This window comes from Pelodiscus sinensis, chromosome 1 (genome assembly GCF_052426305.1).
Source record: "Pelodiscus sinensis isolate ZL-2025 chromosome 1, ASM5242630v1, whole genome shotgun sequence".
Lineage (NCBI taxonomy): Eukaryota > Metazoa > Chordata > Testudines > Trionychidae > Pelodiscus > Pelodiscus sinensis.
Genome location: NC_143052.1, coordinates 313186029 through 313201318, shown reverse-complemented (window position 1 = coordinate 313201318; position 15290 = coordinate 313186029). Strand labels below are relative to the sequence as shown.

Genomic DNA, 15290 nt, shown 5'->3' with positions numbered 1-15290 from the left:
ATTAAGGCATAGGCACTTAAACCATGTTGAGCTCTTAGCTCCTGGAATCACATGATGCTTGAGCTCAATAAGTGCGAGATGCCAAATAAAGAGTAGTATACACCTTTACAAAGTACTTTCCCACTTTTTTCTCTTATTAATTAAATGATTTCTAAAGTAAATTTTATAGAAATCTAAAAAAAAGGCACAAGTGTCAGAAAGAATAGAGACTAGGTACAAATCCTAGTGAATATAAAAAGTTTTAACTAAATTGACAGTAAGAATACTTGCTAGAAGCATATGTATTTCTAAAGGATTTTCTGTGAGTAAGCAGTTCTTTACTTTTTATTTTATTTTAGGGCAAATTTAGTAATTCAGTGTGAGAATTGGTGGAATTTAGCTAAGCAGTTTGCAAGGAGAAGCCCACCTCTTCACCTTTTGTCCAGCTCTGTGCAGAGAACACTAATGAAAGCTCTAGTTTTAGGAGGTTTTGGTCATATGGACACTGATACAAAACAGCAATACTGGACAGAGGTAAGACATTTTTTCTGTCGCCTTCATTTCAGCAAGCAATGAAACTAAATTCCAAGTTAGTTTTTTAATTCAACATTACTGTTGCCCAGGGATGATAACACTGAGCATCTTTAAAGGCTTTTTTAATTTTAGAATTTCACTGATTCTTATTGTAGCTAGACATTTATAAGGTGCCAGTTATAGGGTACGTAAGAGTCTAGATATTTAAAGGTGACCAATTAATATTACATTGAGGATCATTTTATTATTTCATAAATTTTTTTAAACCATTCTCAAATGGTTTAATTCAAATGTAGTGTAGGACTGATTATCAGAAAAAGAAAAAATTCCTTAAATCTGAAGTCTTTTGAAGTCCCATTTCTTTCCCTGTTAACTTTTTAGTTTAAATGATTGTTGTAAGATGTTATGTATTATGTCAGGCTTAACAAAATGTAACAGTACAGTAGAACCTCAGTGTTTTGAACACCTCAGGAATGGAGGTTGTTCATAACTCTGAAATATTCATTACTCTGAACAAAACAATATTCTTCTTTCAAAAGCTTACAATTGAACATTGGCTTAATACAGCTTTGAAACTTTACTATTCAGAAGAAAAATGATGCTTTCCCTTTATTTTTTAGTAGTTTACATTTAACACAGTAATGTACTGTCGCTCTTTTTTTTTTTAAACGGGGTGAGATATGTCTGCTGCTGCCTAGTGGTGTACTTCTGGTTCCAAATGAGATGTGCAGTTGACTTGTAGGTTTGTAACTCTAGAGTTTATTAACTCTGAGGTTCCACTGTAAAATAATACAGTTAATTAGGAGAAAAAATAATGAAGCATCTTGGCCCTAGAGGAGGGGTGGGCAATGACATGGTGGCAGTTCACCAGAGTTAGCCCCTGGAGGGCTTCCACTGCTAAATGTACTTGCATGGCCACAGGTACCAGCGATCGCAGCTCCCATTGGCCACAAATCACTGTTCCTGGCCAATGGGAGTGGCAGGAAGTGCCACAGACCAGGAAACCCCTGTAGCTCCTATCGACTGAGGAATGGTGATCCACAGCCAACAGGAGCTGCAGTCTCTGGTACCTGTGAATGTACAAGTAAATATAGTGGTGGGGGTCCACCAGGAGTTAACTCTGGTGGAATAGATCCAGTCCATGGGCCAGTATTTGTCCACCCTTGTCCTAAAGGACAACTGAAACATGAGCAATAAGCTCTATATGTTTATAAAGAATAAATCTTGTGAAAAACTTGATCGCTTTTTAATAAATTACGAATAAATAACTGAAAGAGAACTTAGCAGAGGTACTGGTAACACAGTGGGTTTTTGTAAAGCCTATTACTGTTTTGAAAAACTAAATACAAAAATAAGATCAAATTAGCTATTAACAGTGTCATACAGATTGAATGTAAATTGGGAGATTTCATATTTCTATAAATAAAAGGTCACTTTGTAATTATTATTGTATTTGCTCTGGTATTTACAGGACAAGGGTTGGTAAACTTACCAACTTCCTAAATAAAGTTTGTTTAAAAAAAGATAGATGGCAGTGTGTTGTGTGGTACCACAAAGATAATTAAGACTGATCTTATTTAACAATTTTATTAATTAGCTAGAAGAGAAAAGATTATACAGAATTTGGAAGAGATTCACGTAAGAGAGGACAGAAAAAGGCACAGTAGAGAGGAATTTAACATCACAAGAGAGCCGAAAATAAATTGGCAAGAAATAATGTTGAAACAGAACTCTTAACGAAGATAGTGCATGGCAAGATTAAGTTAAAATTCAGTTACTGGGCAAGATTAATTACTATGTTGTTATAATTTTATGTGAGTTTTAATTCCATTGAAATTGTTGAAGTTGCATTAGAATAACAGTAAATTTTCCCAGTATTTTGGAGGTCTGAAGAGGGGGAAAGGTTGTGTGCCATAAAGGCTTTAATTTTTAATGAATAAATAGGAAAATGTGAGTACTACATGATTTAAACTGGAATAATACATTTCAGAAATGGCTGTTTAATTTTTTATTCTCTAGGTTCTACAGCCACTTCAACAGCGATTCTTGAATGTGATAAACCAAGAAAACTTTCAACAGATTTGTCAAGAGGAGGAGGTGAAACAGGAAATCACTGCCACACTAGAAGCACTTTGTGGCATTGCTGAGGCGACCCAGATAGATAATGTAGCAATCCTCTTTAACTTTCTAATGGACTTCCTTACCAATTGCATTGGATTAATGGAGGTGTACAAAAACACACCAGAGACTGTTAACCTCATAATAGAAGTTTTTGTTGAAGTTGCACATAAACAAATATGCTATCTTGGAGAGGTAAACACAATAAAAAAGTGTGTGTGTGTATGCATAATAAGATCCTATTCTCTAAATCAAGTAAACCACAATGATTTTATATGCTGAAAGGAAGAAACGTTGTACTGCTGAGCCCTCTTAAATGAATAACTGTTAAGAGTGAATATATTTAAAAATAGACATCAAAAGATATAATTGATCTTCTAAAATAATATATCTGCTAACTTATTTTTATAGAATCCATGAACATTATTCACTGAAACTGATATGTTATTCAAAGGAAATAGACCTCTTTAAAGGAAAACAGATTTGATAAAACAAGCAAATCCTTTACAGATTTCTACTATAGTAAAACGCAAGCACACTGACTGGAGAGTGGAAAAAGAGAGCATCCCACAGTTTTGCCTCTTATGTCAATCAGAAAGCTTTTGGATGTACTAAATAATCTTTCCTTGTCTATAAGTGAGAGTGCATATATTATCTCTTCAAAGGTAACCCAAAAGTACAGCTAGACTGTGCATACACTAACAAATGTACCTGTTCATCATTAGTCCACTTCTATCAATTCAGGGTGTTTTACCATGCTTAACTTTCTCTGAAAGTTTGTCATGGGAAACTTGCCACTGGTATAACTCCTGATGCAAATTTGTAATGTAGAGAACACTGCATTCATGCTAAACAGAGCATGCACCAGTATAATTTACCCTGGTAAGTTGTATCAGTGCAGGGGATGTTATACTAGTGTGGTTATACCTATGGAAATTTTCCTAATCTGGACAAATGCTATTTATCACCATTGGATCTGCCATAATGGTGGATTAAAGCTATAAAATTTGCTAGTGTGAATAAAACCTTAGAGATTCTGAGTATGCAATTCTAAATTATTTCACGAGTTTGGCAAGGAATGTCATCCTGTCCAAAACCATTCTATATATGGACTCTGCTTTACAATTTTCTTTTAAAGTCTGGGGAGACTGCTAAAAGCATGGTTGTATTACTGAAGTATTGTAGTCACTGCTGATTGAGTAAATAGGCAAGATAGTTATGTTATTTAAGCCACTTTCTTAACAATTTTATTTGTATTTATTACTCTAAATAGTAACAGTTAATAGAAATGAAATCAAAATTACTCGTGTATTGTCCTCCGAGTAGCTCCAAAAGCAGCAATAAAAAGTCAATATTGAGCGTGTGAGCATATGTAATATATAACCTATTTAAATTCCTGTTTTGTTTCTTTGTCGCAGTCCAAAGCCATGAATTTGTATGAAGCCTGCCTGACTCTTCTTCAAGTATATTCCAAGAATAATTTAGGTCGGCAGCGAATAGACGTTACAGCGGAAGAAGACCAATACCAGGATCTTCTTCTTATTATGGAGCTTCTAACTAACCTTCTGTCAAAAGAATTTATAGATTTCAGTGATACAGGTATGAAGGAATTGGAGATGAAAAGATTCAAGTGTTGGTGAACTACTCTGGGTAGTTCTGAGCAAAAATTATGGTCCACACAGTAATACTTTAATTTTCTTCTGAGGAGTTAGTGATTTTTTTTTAAATCAGCAAAATATATTGTGGATAGAGAACTAATTATCTAAGTAATGTAAAAGTAGAGATTAGGGAGTCTAGTTTCCACATATTGAGAGAGCACTTACTATTCAGATTCTGGTACCTCAGAGAAGCATGCATGTAATTCATGGCCCATTGTTCTTTTTGCATTGCTATTGTATACTGAACAATTTGAAAGCTGAACTAGAACAAGCCACTAATGTGGAAATAAAGGAGTGGTAGTTATCAAAAACAAAGCCAGTGAAATCAAAATTAGGGTATAGTTGAAAATGTAGACATTTCAGTGTGATGGAAGTTCTATCATTCCAGCTACACTTCAGGGAGACGTGTAGATATTCAGCAATTTGCAGAACAGGCACTGTGGTACGCTGTTAGTGTTTAGTTATATTTTCTCTCTTCTGTCCCAGTCTTTTTCTCTTTATAATCTCTGCTGTTGAAAATCTGATATGCTAGTTGTAAATTAATTATATTAAATCGTTTTTTAAGTAAGCTAAAAAATGTTAACCCAATGTTCAAACTTTACCAGATTTTAGAAAGTTTTGTGCAGAGGACGCAGAACAAAAGGAAATGGTATCCATCTGCCTAGGTATTTCTGTTAATGCCCATCACAAGCTCTGAGTGCACATATATAGTTCTATACACACTCAAATGCACAGTCTGAATTCTGGTCCCTGATTTTTAATCTACAAATAAGTGTCATGGACTTTCTGTAGCCATTGTATCTTAATCTCAATTCAGATTGCAGTGTTTGAGTCAGGGCTGTGAGGAATTGAACATCTGCCATTGTGATTGGTTATGTGGAAGAATTTGAAAGGGAGTTTGTCATGAAACTAAGGAGTCTGAATACATTTCCAAATTATGATTAGGGGGTAAGACATGAGTTAAAGTTTGTGTGGAAGTTACATCACCAGTTAAATCAAAATTCTTGCTTTTTGGTGTGTCAACTGATAGGAAATGCAATTGTGAAACCTTACTTTGAAATAAATAGTTTTCTGTGTTCTAACATACTTTTAAATGCTAAGGCATACTCCTAGTACCTGAGATTTCCTGTTCTTATAGGATCTTTTGGAGTACTATATTGTGATGCCTAAACACAATGGCTACATCTAGACTACATCCCTTTTTCGTAAAAGGGATGTAAATTAGACGTATCGCAATTGCTAATGAAGCGGGGATTTAAATCTCCCCCACTTCATTAGCATAAAAATGGCTGCATGGAGCTTTGCTGGAAAAAAGCGCCAGTCTAGACACTGATATTTCAGAAAATAAAGCCTTTTCCGAAAGATCCCTTATCCCTCTTGAAATAAGGGATAAGGGATCTTTCGGAAAAGGCTTTATTTTCTGAAAGATCAGCATCTAGACTGGCGCTTTTTTCCGGCAAAGCTCTGTGCGTGGAAAAAAGCGACAGCCATTTTTATGCTAATGAAACGGGGGAGATTTAAATACCCGCTTCATTAGCAATTGCGATACATCTAATTTACATCCCTTTTACGAAAAAGGGATGTAGTCTAGACATAGCCTATGGGCCTAAGCATAGGATGAAGTTGCAGCCTTAACTGTCTTAATTCCTCTTTAGTGTGTTTGCTATCTTTTTTTTAAACTCTATGGCTTCTTGCATGAAAATGTGACACTTCAGTATGTCTGATCTGTCTTTTTATATTTAATATGTTAACTGTAAAGATGTATGTGTTTTTTATAGATGAAGTATTTAGAGGGCATGAGCCAGGACAAGCTGCAAATAGATCTGTGTCAGCAGCAGATGTTGTCTTATATGGAGTTAATCTAGTTCTGCCATTAATGTCACAGGATTTGCTGAAAGTAAGTGTATTTTAACATATATGTATTTACACATGCGTGCACATACATTTAATATGGAAACTTCTTCTAAAAGGGTATAAATGTTGAAGTGGTTTCTAAACTTTGAAGTTGTTAGAGCAGTTTATGTAACCTGAAAGTTAAATACAATACATTTTCTAAGCTTTATTTTATTGTATATGCAAGAAATTTTTCTCTGGCTCCAGATAACCTCAGAAGAGCTATATACATGGAGGATGTAAACGAATTTTGTCTTTAAAAAAAAAAAAAAAAAAGGCAGTCTTACCACAAGTCTTTTTATTTTGAATTGAGTTGAGATTTTATCACAGTATTAAAAAAAGATTTAGACATTTATATGGAGAATGAGAATATCTACAGTTCTGTTAGGGCATGTCTACACTGCTGGGGTTCCAGAGGCAGGCTCTGGCTGGGAGGCATTTACCTAAACATCTCCCAGCCAGCAGCCCTGCAGCTTCCCTAAGGCAGCCTGGGCTCCCTGCCTGCTACAGCCCCAGATCACTTTAAACTTTAGGCTGCTCTCTCCAAGTGGCTCTCCGTTCTGGAGCAGGAAGAGGCTTGAACTGCCCCTTTTCCCCAGGCCAATCTCTCAGCCCCTCTCTCAGCCCATTCAGATCCGATGACTTAGCGAGTCACATCTAGGCCCCAGGCCATAAGTTGCCTAGCCCTGAGCTAGGGACAGTTCCTGCCCATCTTGGCTAATAGTCATTGATTTAAAGGCTAGGTTACAAACTACAGTTAGTAGTTCTGCAATTTCACATTTGAGTTTTCAGAACTCATGTGAATGTGATCTGATTTTTGGCAACATATACTGTTTTATCGATTTGTTCCAAAGCCACCTCTGATACCTTAATCTGGGACAATTCCTCAGATTTGCTACCTAAAAAGGATGGCTCATGTTTGGGAATCTCCTTCTCATCCTCAGAACGCAAAGAATTCATTTAATTTCTCCGCATTGGCCTTCTCATGCTTGAGTGCTCCTTTAGCATCTCGATCATCCAGTGGCTCCACTGGTTGTTTAGCAGGCTTCCTGCTTCTAATGTACTTTAAAAAAATTGCTATTACTTTTTGAGTTATTGACTGGCCTTCTTAGTTATATTTGCACACTTCATTTGCCAGATTTTGTTCTTTTCTGTTTTCCTCTCTAATATTTAATTTCTACTTTTTAAACAATCCCTGTATACCTCTCACTGCTTCTTTTACTTGATTAAGCCACAGTGGCACTTTTTCTATTCTCTTGCTGTGTTTTTTAAGTTGGGGTATACATGTAAGTTGAGCCTTTATTATGATGTCTTTGAAAAATTTTCATGCAGCTGCAGGGATTTCACTTTTGGCACTGTACCCTTTAATTTCTGTTTAACTAACCTCATTTTTGTGTAGTTCCCCTTTCTGATATTAAATGCCATAGTGTTGGGCTGCTGTGTTGTTTTTTTCTGTCACAAGGATGTTAAATATAATTATATTATGATCACTCTTTCCAAGTGGTCCGGCTATATTCGCCCTTTGGACCAGATCCTGTGTTCCGTTTAGGATTAAATCAAGAATTACCTCTCCTCTTGTGGGTTCCGGAAACACCTGCTGCAAGAAGCAGTCATTTAAGGTGTCAAGAAACATTATCTCTGCATCCCATCCTGAGGTGATGTGTACCCAGTCAGTATGGGAATAGTTGAAGTCCTCCATTATTATTGAGGGTTTCTTTTTTATTTTTATGGCCACTGTAATCTCCCTTAGCATTTCATAGTCACTATCACTATCACTATTCTGGTCTGGTAGTTGGTAATGTATCCCTATATTCATATTATTATAGCATAGAATTACTATCCATAGAGATTCTATGAAACCAGTTTGGTTCATTTAAGACTTCTACTTAATTTGATTCTGGTTTTTTTCACATTTAGTGCCAGTCTCCCACCAGCACAACCTGATCTTTTTTCCCCAATATATTTTGTACCCTGGTATTACTGTGTGTCATTGATTATTCTTATTCCACCAATTTTCTTTGATGACTACTATGTCAATATCCTCATTCAATAAGGGGCACTTTCATTAACCCCTTTTATTTTCTACAAGCACTTGTCACTAGCTGTCTGCCATTTGATGTGATTGAATGAGATGTTTTTTCATTTGTCTGTTTCTTATCATATTTTGTATTTGTGATTACTTGTGTACTTTTTTCCACCAGGATAACACTAATTTATTTTTGGCTTTTTACTATTTTTTAAAGTCATATGCATATAGTTATTGTATATGACAGTAGAAATCAAATGAACAGAATAAAAACATACTGATGACTGTAACTTTGACGTTTATATCTGCTAATAATTATCTTTCTTCTCAGCAGAGTACATCAGTCTCAGTCCTGCCTCTTTGTTCCACAGAAATTTCAGAGAATTATTAAAACAGAACTAGTTGAGTGTTAAATTGCCAATATATTTCTTTTGACAGTTTCCATCTCTGTGTAATCAGTACTACAAATTAATCACCTTCATCTGTGAGATATTCCCTGAAAAAATTCCTCAGCTTCCGGAAGACCTTTTTAAGAGGCTAATGTACTCATTGGAGTTAGGGATGTCATCGTATCCTTTTTAATGAATTTTAAATGCCTTTCCTTTTTTATGAAGACATTTTAACTTTCTTCACTTTTTTCCATTTTTGCTTCTATTTATCTCTGCTTATATAAAAGTAGTGTTATAGTAATTTTTCTCTTTCAATTTTGCCCTTGCATTCTAGTTTATTATTATTATTATTATTTATTGGAGTCATTGGAATGTCAGCTGAGCTTCAAACCTTACCTGAATTTAATTATATCCATAACATTTCTTTAATGTCGTTTTTAAGTGGTTTCGTATGTGTATGTTCTTGCTGGCAACCTCCATTGCCTCCTCCCTATCTCACAGAGAATGTGACTTCATAAGCCTTCTGGTGATATCCCAAAGCTATTTCTGAATTAGTTTCTCAGCTGGTAATGCAAAATACTGTTGTTGTTCTACTGGACTAGCTTCTGAGTATTTCTTGTCATATTGCCAGTAGGGTCTCCCTTTATGATAGAGAGTACCATTTTCACTAATTTGCAGCATATGTCAACAACAGATGAGACACTTACTTATAATGGACTGTTTCTGAAAATGTTTGGTCATGGATAACTGAGATATTTTACAGTGTATAGTCAATAAAAGAGGGTATTAAAGATGCAATAGATTCCTAAATTTGTTAAAGCACTCTATAGTAAAGAAAAAGTCAAGGAGCATGTACTCGTTACAGTGTTTTCTAATAATGCTGTTTAGAAATGTACAACAACTTAAAAAGGAAATCTGACTTTTATTCTTTGATGCTTATTCTTTGACACTTCACTTATCAGAATGAGTTCTGAGGTATGCCAGCTTTGTCTGGAAGCTTTAACACCATTAGCAGAACAATGTGCAAAAGCACAGGAAACAGACTCATCACTATTTCTAGCAACAAGGCACTTTCTTAAGGTAAAATATCTATTTGCGAATTACATTGTCATGTTTTATTTATTATTGGTATTATTACAGTAGTGCCAGATCAGTGGCAGACCTGGCACCGCTCATTCTGTAGCTCATATTTTTGTGTTTGTGCATGGGCTTCAAAGTGAAACTTAAAATATATTAGTAATAATCACTATGAAGTATGGCACAAAGAACTAAAACAGAATGGGCAAGTTTGCTTGTAAGCTGAAGGGTGGAGAGGGCAAGACGCAACAGGAATAGATAGGAGAAATGGAATAAATGATTACTAAAACGGGGAAAAAAGAAGATGCTTCTCTAGTTAGTCTTTTTATTTAAAAAATAGGTCCTTAATCCAGTGCAGTGTTCATTGTTTGCTGTTCTGGACTACTTCCTCCACCTTGTTCAGCTGCGTCCTGGCCATAAACTGCCTGATAGGAAGAACTGTGCGCTTAATCTGATTAAATGTCTATTAAAAAATCTCTTACCTTACTCTTCTGCATAGACCAAGTCTTGCTTAGGATCTTAATTTTCTCATATCAGGGTCCTTGACATCACACTGGCTAAGAGACTGTACAACGAGGCTTAAATAAATATTAATAAAGCTGTTATATCTTCCAAATGGGTGTGCTCATTTTTCAATCCCTTCCCTAAATTTCTACCTTAAATTCTCTGACTTCTACCCCATTCAGTCATTTCCTCACCTACTTAGTTTAGGATTCTCCAAAATCACAATATCTTTCACAGATCTGATTAATGAGCTCCCCATTTTATTCTGGAAGAGAAAAATCTTTCTTTAATTCTTTCCATTGTTTATAGAATCATAGAAATGTAGGTCTAGAAGGGATCTTGAAAACTCATCTAAGTCAGCTTGGTGTGCTGAGGCAGGACCAAATATACCTAGACCATTCTTAGCTTGCATGTGTTTAACTTGTTCTTAAAAACTTCCTCTGAATCCTATCTCATATTTAACTATTCTTATCGTTAGGTTTTCCTAATAGCTAACTTAAAATTCTCTTGCTGCAGAGTAAGACCATTGCTACTATTAGTACATATGGAGAACAATTGATTGCTGTCCCCTTTATAACTGTCTGTATATATTTGAAGACTGTTGTTAGGTCCCTCTTCAGTCTTTTTAGACATGCCCATTTTTAATCTTTCCTCTATTATATCATAAAATGAGCAGATAAATAAAAGATCATACATGATAATAAGATATTGTGAGTTTAATTTTGTGTGAATACAAGGACATGGTTATCCTATTATTTGCACCTTTTATAGTGTTTGTTGGTATTTGATTGTGCCTCTTCCTAAACAGCTAATTCACAATAGAATCTATGCTCTATTTTGGTAAAGAAAATGTAGCGTTTCTCCCCTTTCTTCATAATCAAATCTTTTCCTCAGAAAATTTCTATTGAATCTTAGTAAATATGCTGCTTTCACTGCAAACAAGTCACATTTACATAACAAAGCAATAGCCCCCTCTCTTGTTTTCTGGCTCTAAAAGCATAAACTATATTAAAATATTTTTCCAGAAATCTTATTCAATAACTCAATCTCCACAAAGCCATACAGGACTTAGACTTGTCTTGGGGTGAGGTCTTCAGTTGGTCTGAATCTTTTTCGGGATGTAAAAGAGTAGTTGATTAGTCAACTACTCGCATTTCCTCCCCCCCGCCTCCATTGATGCCCCTATATCAGAGGCAGCAGGGCAGGGGAAAGTAGGAGTTGGTGCTTGGGGGAACCGGCTTAAAAGCTGGTTACCCGCAGCACTGTCTCTGCGGTGCCGGTTGCTGCCCCTCTGCGCTGCAGCCTCTGTAAGAAGCAGAGTGGGGAGGCTGCTCCATCAGCAGCTCCTCTCCACGGAGGTGTCCCAGTGAGGATTTCCCACCCCCCTCCTTTGCAGGCAGGAGCTGTTGCTGGAACAGCCTCTGTTCACAGTGGCCAGGGCTGGCTCTTAACAGAGGTTGCTCCGCAGCAGCCCCTGTCCACAGGGGGTGTGGGACACAGCGCGAGCTGGGACTGAGCAAGCCCAGCTCAATCCCAGCTCACATCGGGTTCAGGAGCTACTCCCATAGTGGTTCTGCAGTTTAAATGTAGTAAAAGCCGGGCTGCCTGTATGCTTGGCTTTTACTACATTTAAACTGTAGAGCCACAGCAGAGGTAGCTCCTTCTGAGCACCTTCCCTTCTCTACTAATCATGTAGTTGATACAAATTGTATCGACTACACGATTACCCAGTTACCCGCCTCTTATCATCCTCAATCCTTTTAGCTTCCTAAACAATATTTCCCCTTCTACTTTATCACATAGTGGCAGCCTGACAGTCTACATTTTTGATAAATAATTTGTGTTGTCACTTTAGATGGTCTTTGATATGCTGGTACTACAAAAGCACAATACAGAGATGACAACTGCAGCAGGTGAAGCATTCTACACATTAGTGTGTTTGCATCAGGTATGGTATTATTTTTCCTATTTTTAAACAGTTGTTTAAAAGCTGTTTTGTACGCAAAATAATGTTTAGGTTATTTGTATACCTAGTTGAAATGCAATGGTTAAAGGACGATATTGGCAACAATTCATTTTTTCCCAATGCAAATTAGACAAAGAAAGAAACTTGTTAAATAGCTTCAGAAGAGGTGGATTTTGCACTTTATATGCTTTTCCTTGGTATGTGGCTTCATTGTAATCATTTACTTGTTCCTTGTTGATTTTGATAGCATTTTGGCAGATATTATTCCATGACATGTTGATCATGACATCCAGCATCTTTGTAAAACCAAAATTAAATCAAATTTGCTGATTAGATTTTTTCCAATACATATTTTAGAGCTGTGAACAAATTTAGCTCCAAAAGTCCCTTTTGGCTCTATAGTTGGAATGGTTGTTATAATTTAACAAGGGTCTAATTAATTTTATTTTCTAGATATGTATTATCTTAGAAGTTCTAGGAATACAATAATACACGTATCTGTAGTGATTCTGTGGAAAATTTCTTATCTTTCACATTACAAATTTGTCCCATATTCACTTTTTAAAATCACGATACAAAGACTTGTATTACTTAGGTTCTATGGCTCCTCCTGTCTCTCATTGGCACAAATCTAGTTTTCTTGAAACGCCTTTCTGTAGAAAAAAATTCTGCCGGTCTCCTGTTGTCTGTTTACCCTATTTCTACTTTCTTCTCCTCTTACCTTCCTTAGGGTCAGAAGTCTAGATTTTTTCTCATGAGTGTCCTAACAGTACTTGTCTCCTCAAAACAGTTATTAAATCAGTTTAGGAATCTTACAACTAGGGGTCAAAGTGGGAGGGGGTGGGAAAAGGTGATGGTTCTTCAAGTGGTTGTTGTAGATGTAGTCCACTCAGGTGTGTCCATACTTAGCATGCTGAGAGCCAGAGACATTTCCCCCTGCAGCAGTACCCAGTGGGGCAGCGTGCATATTCTGCACCTCCTTCTGGGCACCCTGAGGCTTTATAGCAGGGGTGGGCAATCATTTTTGGTGGGGGGCCACTCCACGATTTTGGAAGGGCTGCACTTTTCTGTGCAGGAGATGTGGGGTCTAGGATGGAGGTTGGGTGCAGAAGGGTTCACGGAGTAAGGGATGGGGGTACAGGAGACGCTGTAAGGACTTAGGGGGCGTTTGAGTGAAGGAGGGGGTTGGGACCCAGGTCAGGGAATTGGGGTGCAGGGTGTTTGGGTGCAGGAGAGGATTCTGGCTTGAGGGAGGCGTGTAGGAGGGGGAACAAAGTCCGGGAGTTGTGACCTGGGGCAAGGGGGTACAGAGGATTTTGATGGTGACCTGGGGGAGAGAGTTGGGGTGCAGGAGAGGCAGGGGTGCCAGAGGTAGGCACTGGCTGGGAGATGCTTATCAAGCCAGCAGTCCTGCAGTACCCCCAAGGTACAGTATCCCCTTATATCTCCATGTGGCTCTCCGCTCCGGGAGGGGGAAGAGGCTTGTGCTTCCCCCTCCCCCAGGCCAGTCTCTCAGTTCCTGTTGGTCGGTTGTTGCTAGCCAATAGGAGTTGAGGATTGGGCTAGGGGCGGGGAGATCACCCAAATCTTCCCCCTCCCTCCAGAGCAGAGGGCCGCCGGACTACGCTTTAAAGCCAGCTGTGTTCCTGAGGATTCTAGCAGAGTGGTCTGCGGCCAGATCTGGTGGCTTCACGGGTTGGATTTGGCCCCCAAGTCGTATTTTGCCTAGTCCTGCTATATAAGGATAGCAGAGCTCCAAACCCTATCCTATTCCTTCTTAACACTAGCAGCTTAAGTCTGAGCTCCCTCTGCAGTTCTCTCCTCACAGTTTATTTCTTAGCACTTGCCGAAAGCTTGTAATGTAAACAGTAGCCACTAGTACCCACTGTGCAGTATAGTGTAACATCATTTTAGTTAGTTGTAGTAAGTTATGCAGTGTTCTCAGGTTTTTAAGCACCAGACATCTTGTGGGGTCTCTGTTCCTAACAATGACCTGCCTATATGCTCCTTACTATGTCTCATTAAGGTAAGGTGCAATATCTAATGTTTGTTGAAAAATGTAACACTGAGCTTCAGAGACCTTCACTTGAAACAGCACCTGATAGAATAGGCTACAGAGCCTGTTTTGGCACCAGAACATTCATTGGCTCATTTGGCTTGCCCTTCAGAGACAATGTCTACTATGGTTGTCCCTGGACTCTGATTCTGCTCCAAGAAGAGAAAGCGATGGTTCACGTTCCCCAGAACACCCGTAAAACTAACTAGCACCCTCAGAAATCAGAGATTTGTCATCCTCTTTGTCCAGAAAAGGCTATCAGTGACATCAAAACCCATTAACCTATGTCTCCCCAGTAATAGGATAGGAAGATCCTGTACCATACCATTGACTCAAGAAACACCTATCAATTTCAATACCTATGGAAATCATTGTACACTGTCTGGCACTGTTTCTTTTGGTAGTGTCGAAGCAAAAACACGCTCCTCTCTGTTTAGGCGGCTAACAACTGATTGCTTTATTGACCAGTAAAGCAAAGTGAGCCAAACGTGGTCCCAGCAAAGTCGGGCCCAGTAAAGCTGCTAATACAATCAATCCTAGTATCTTTATACCCTTAGCCAAACAGTCTGACGTCAGGGCATCCAATTACAGAAATCCTCAATTAAATTTGGAAAAACAAAGCCTTATCAACAAGATGGCAGACAGGTACAAGGGAGTACCTCTCCTCTCTGAACCAGCCCAATTAACACATTCCAATAGCACATCTGTCTTGGCCTGGCGCATGGGGTGATAGAAAGTTCACTCTGGCCTACGTGCAAAGACAAAAAGCTGAAATGGTTTCTGTTATACAAGATGGCTTCTAGCTAAACATAAAATAGCTTCTACAGTAGCTATCATCTCACAAGCCTTTATGGCAGCAATACATTTATTTTTCTCTGCTGGCATTTCCAATAACACAGAAGCTAGCGGTACATCAGTACCTGCAGCAATTCCAGGTTTATCAGCTCCTTCAACTTTAGGACAGTTTGCAAATTCTGACTGCCACATTACTGATGAAGAAATAGGCACGGGATATGGTTTTGGGCCTGAGGACCTGGTATCAATGGACCCTTTGTCCTCAGGGTGTCCAGTGCCCTGGATACCCAAGACC

At 38.0% G+C, this 15290-nt stretch overlaps 1 protein-coding gene across 1 annotated transcript in view; it reads left to right on the top strand.

The window, feature by feature from the left end:
• Positions 1 to 15290, top strand: part of XPO4 (exportin 4) — a 129708-nt gene that overhangs the window by 107457 nt on the left and 6961 nt on the right. Inside the window, exons 16-22 of the mRNA XM_089775590.1 lie at positions 339 to 513; positions 2533 to 2826; positions 4050 to 4230; positions 6068 to 6186; positions 8647 to 8777; positions 9560 to 9677; positions 12034 to 12126. Coding sequence (XP_089631716.1) covers positions 339 to 513; positions 2533 to 2826; positions 4050 to 4230; positions 6068 to 6186; positions 8647 to 8777; positions 9560 to 9677; positions 12034 to 12126 — 1111 coding nt within the window. The remainder of the gene's footprint in view (positions 1 to 338; positions 514 to 2532; positions 2827 to 4049; positions 4231 to 6067; positions 6187 to 8646; positions 8778 to 9559; positions 9678 to 12033; positions 12127 to 15290) is intronic.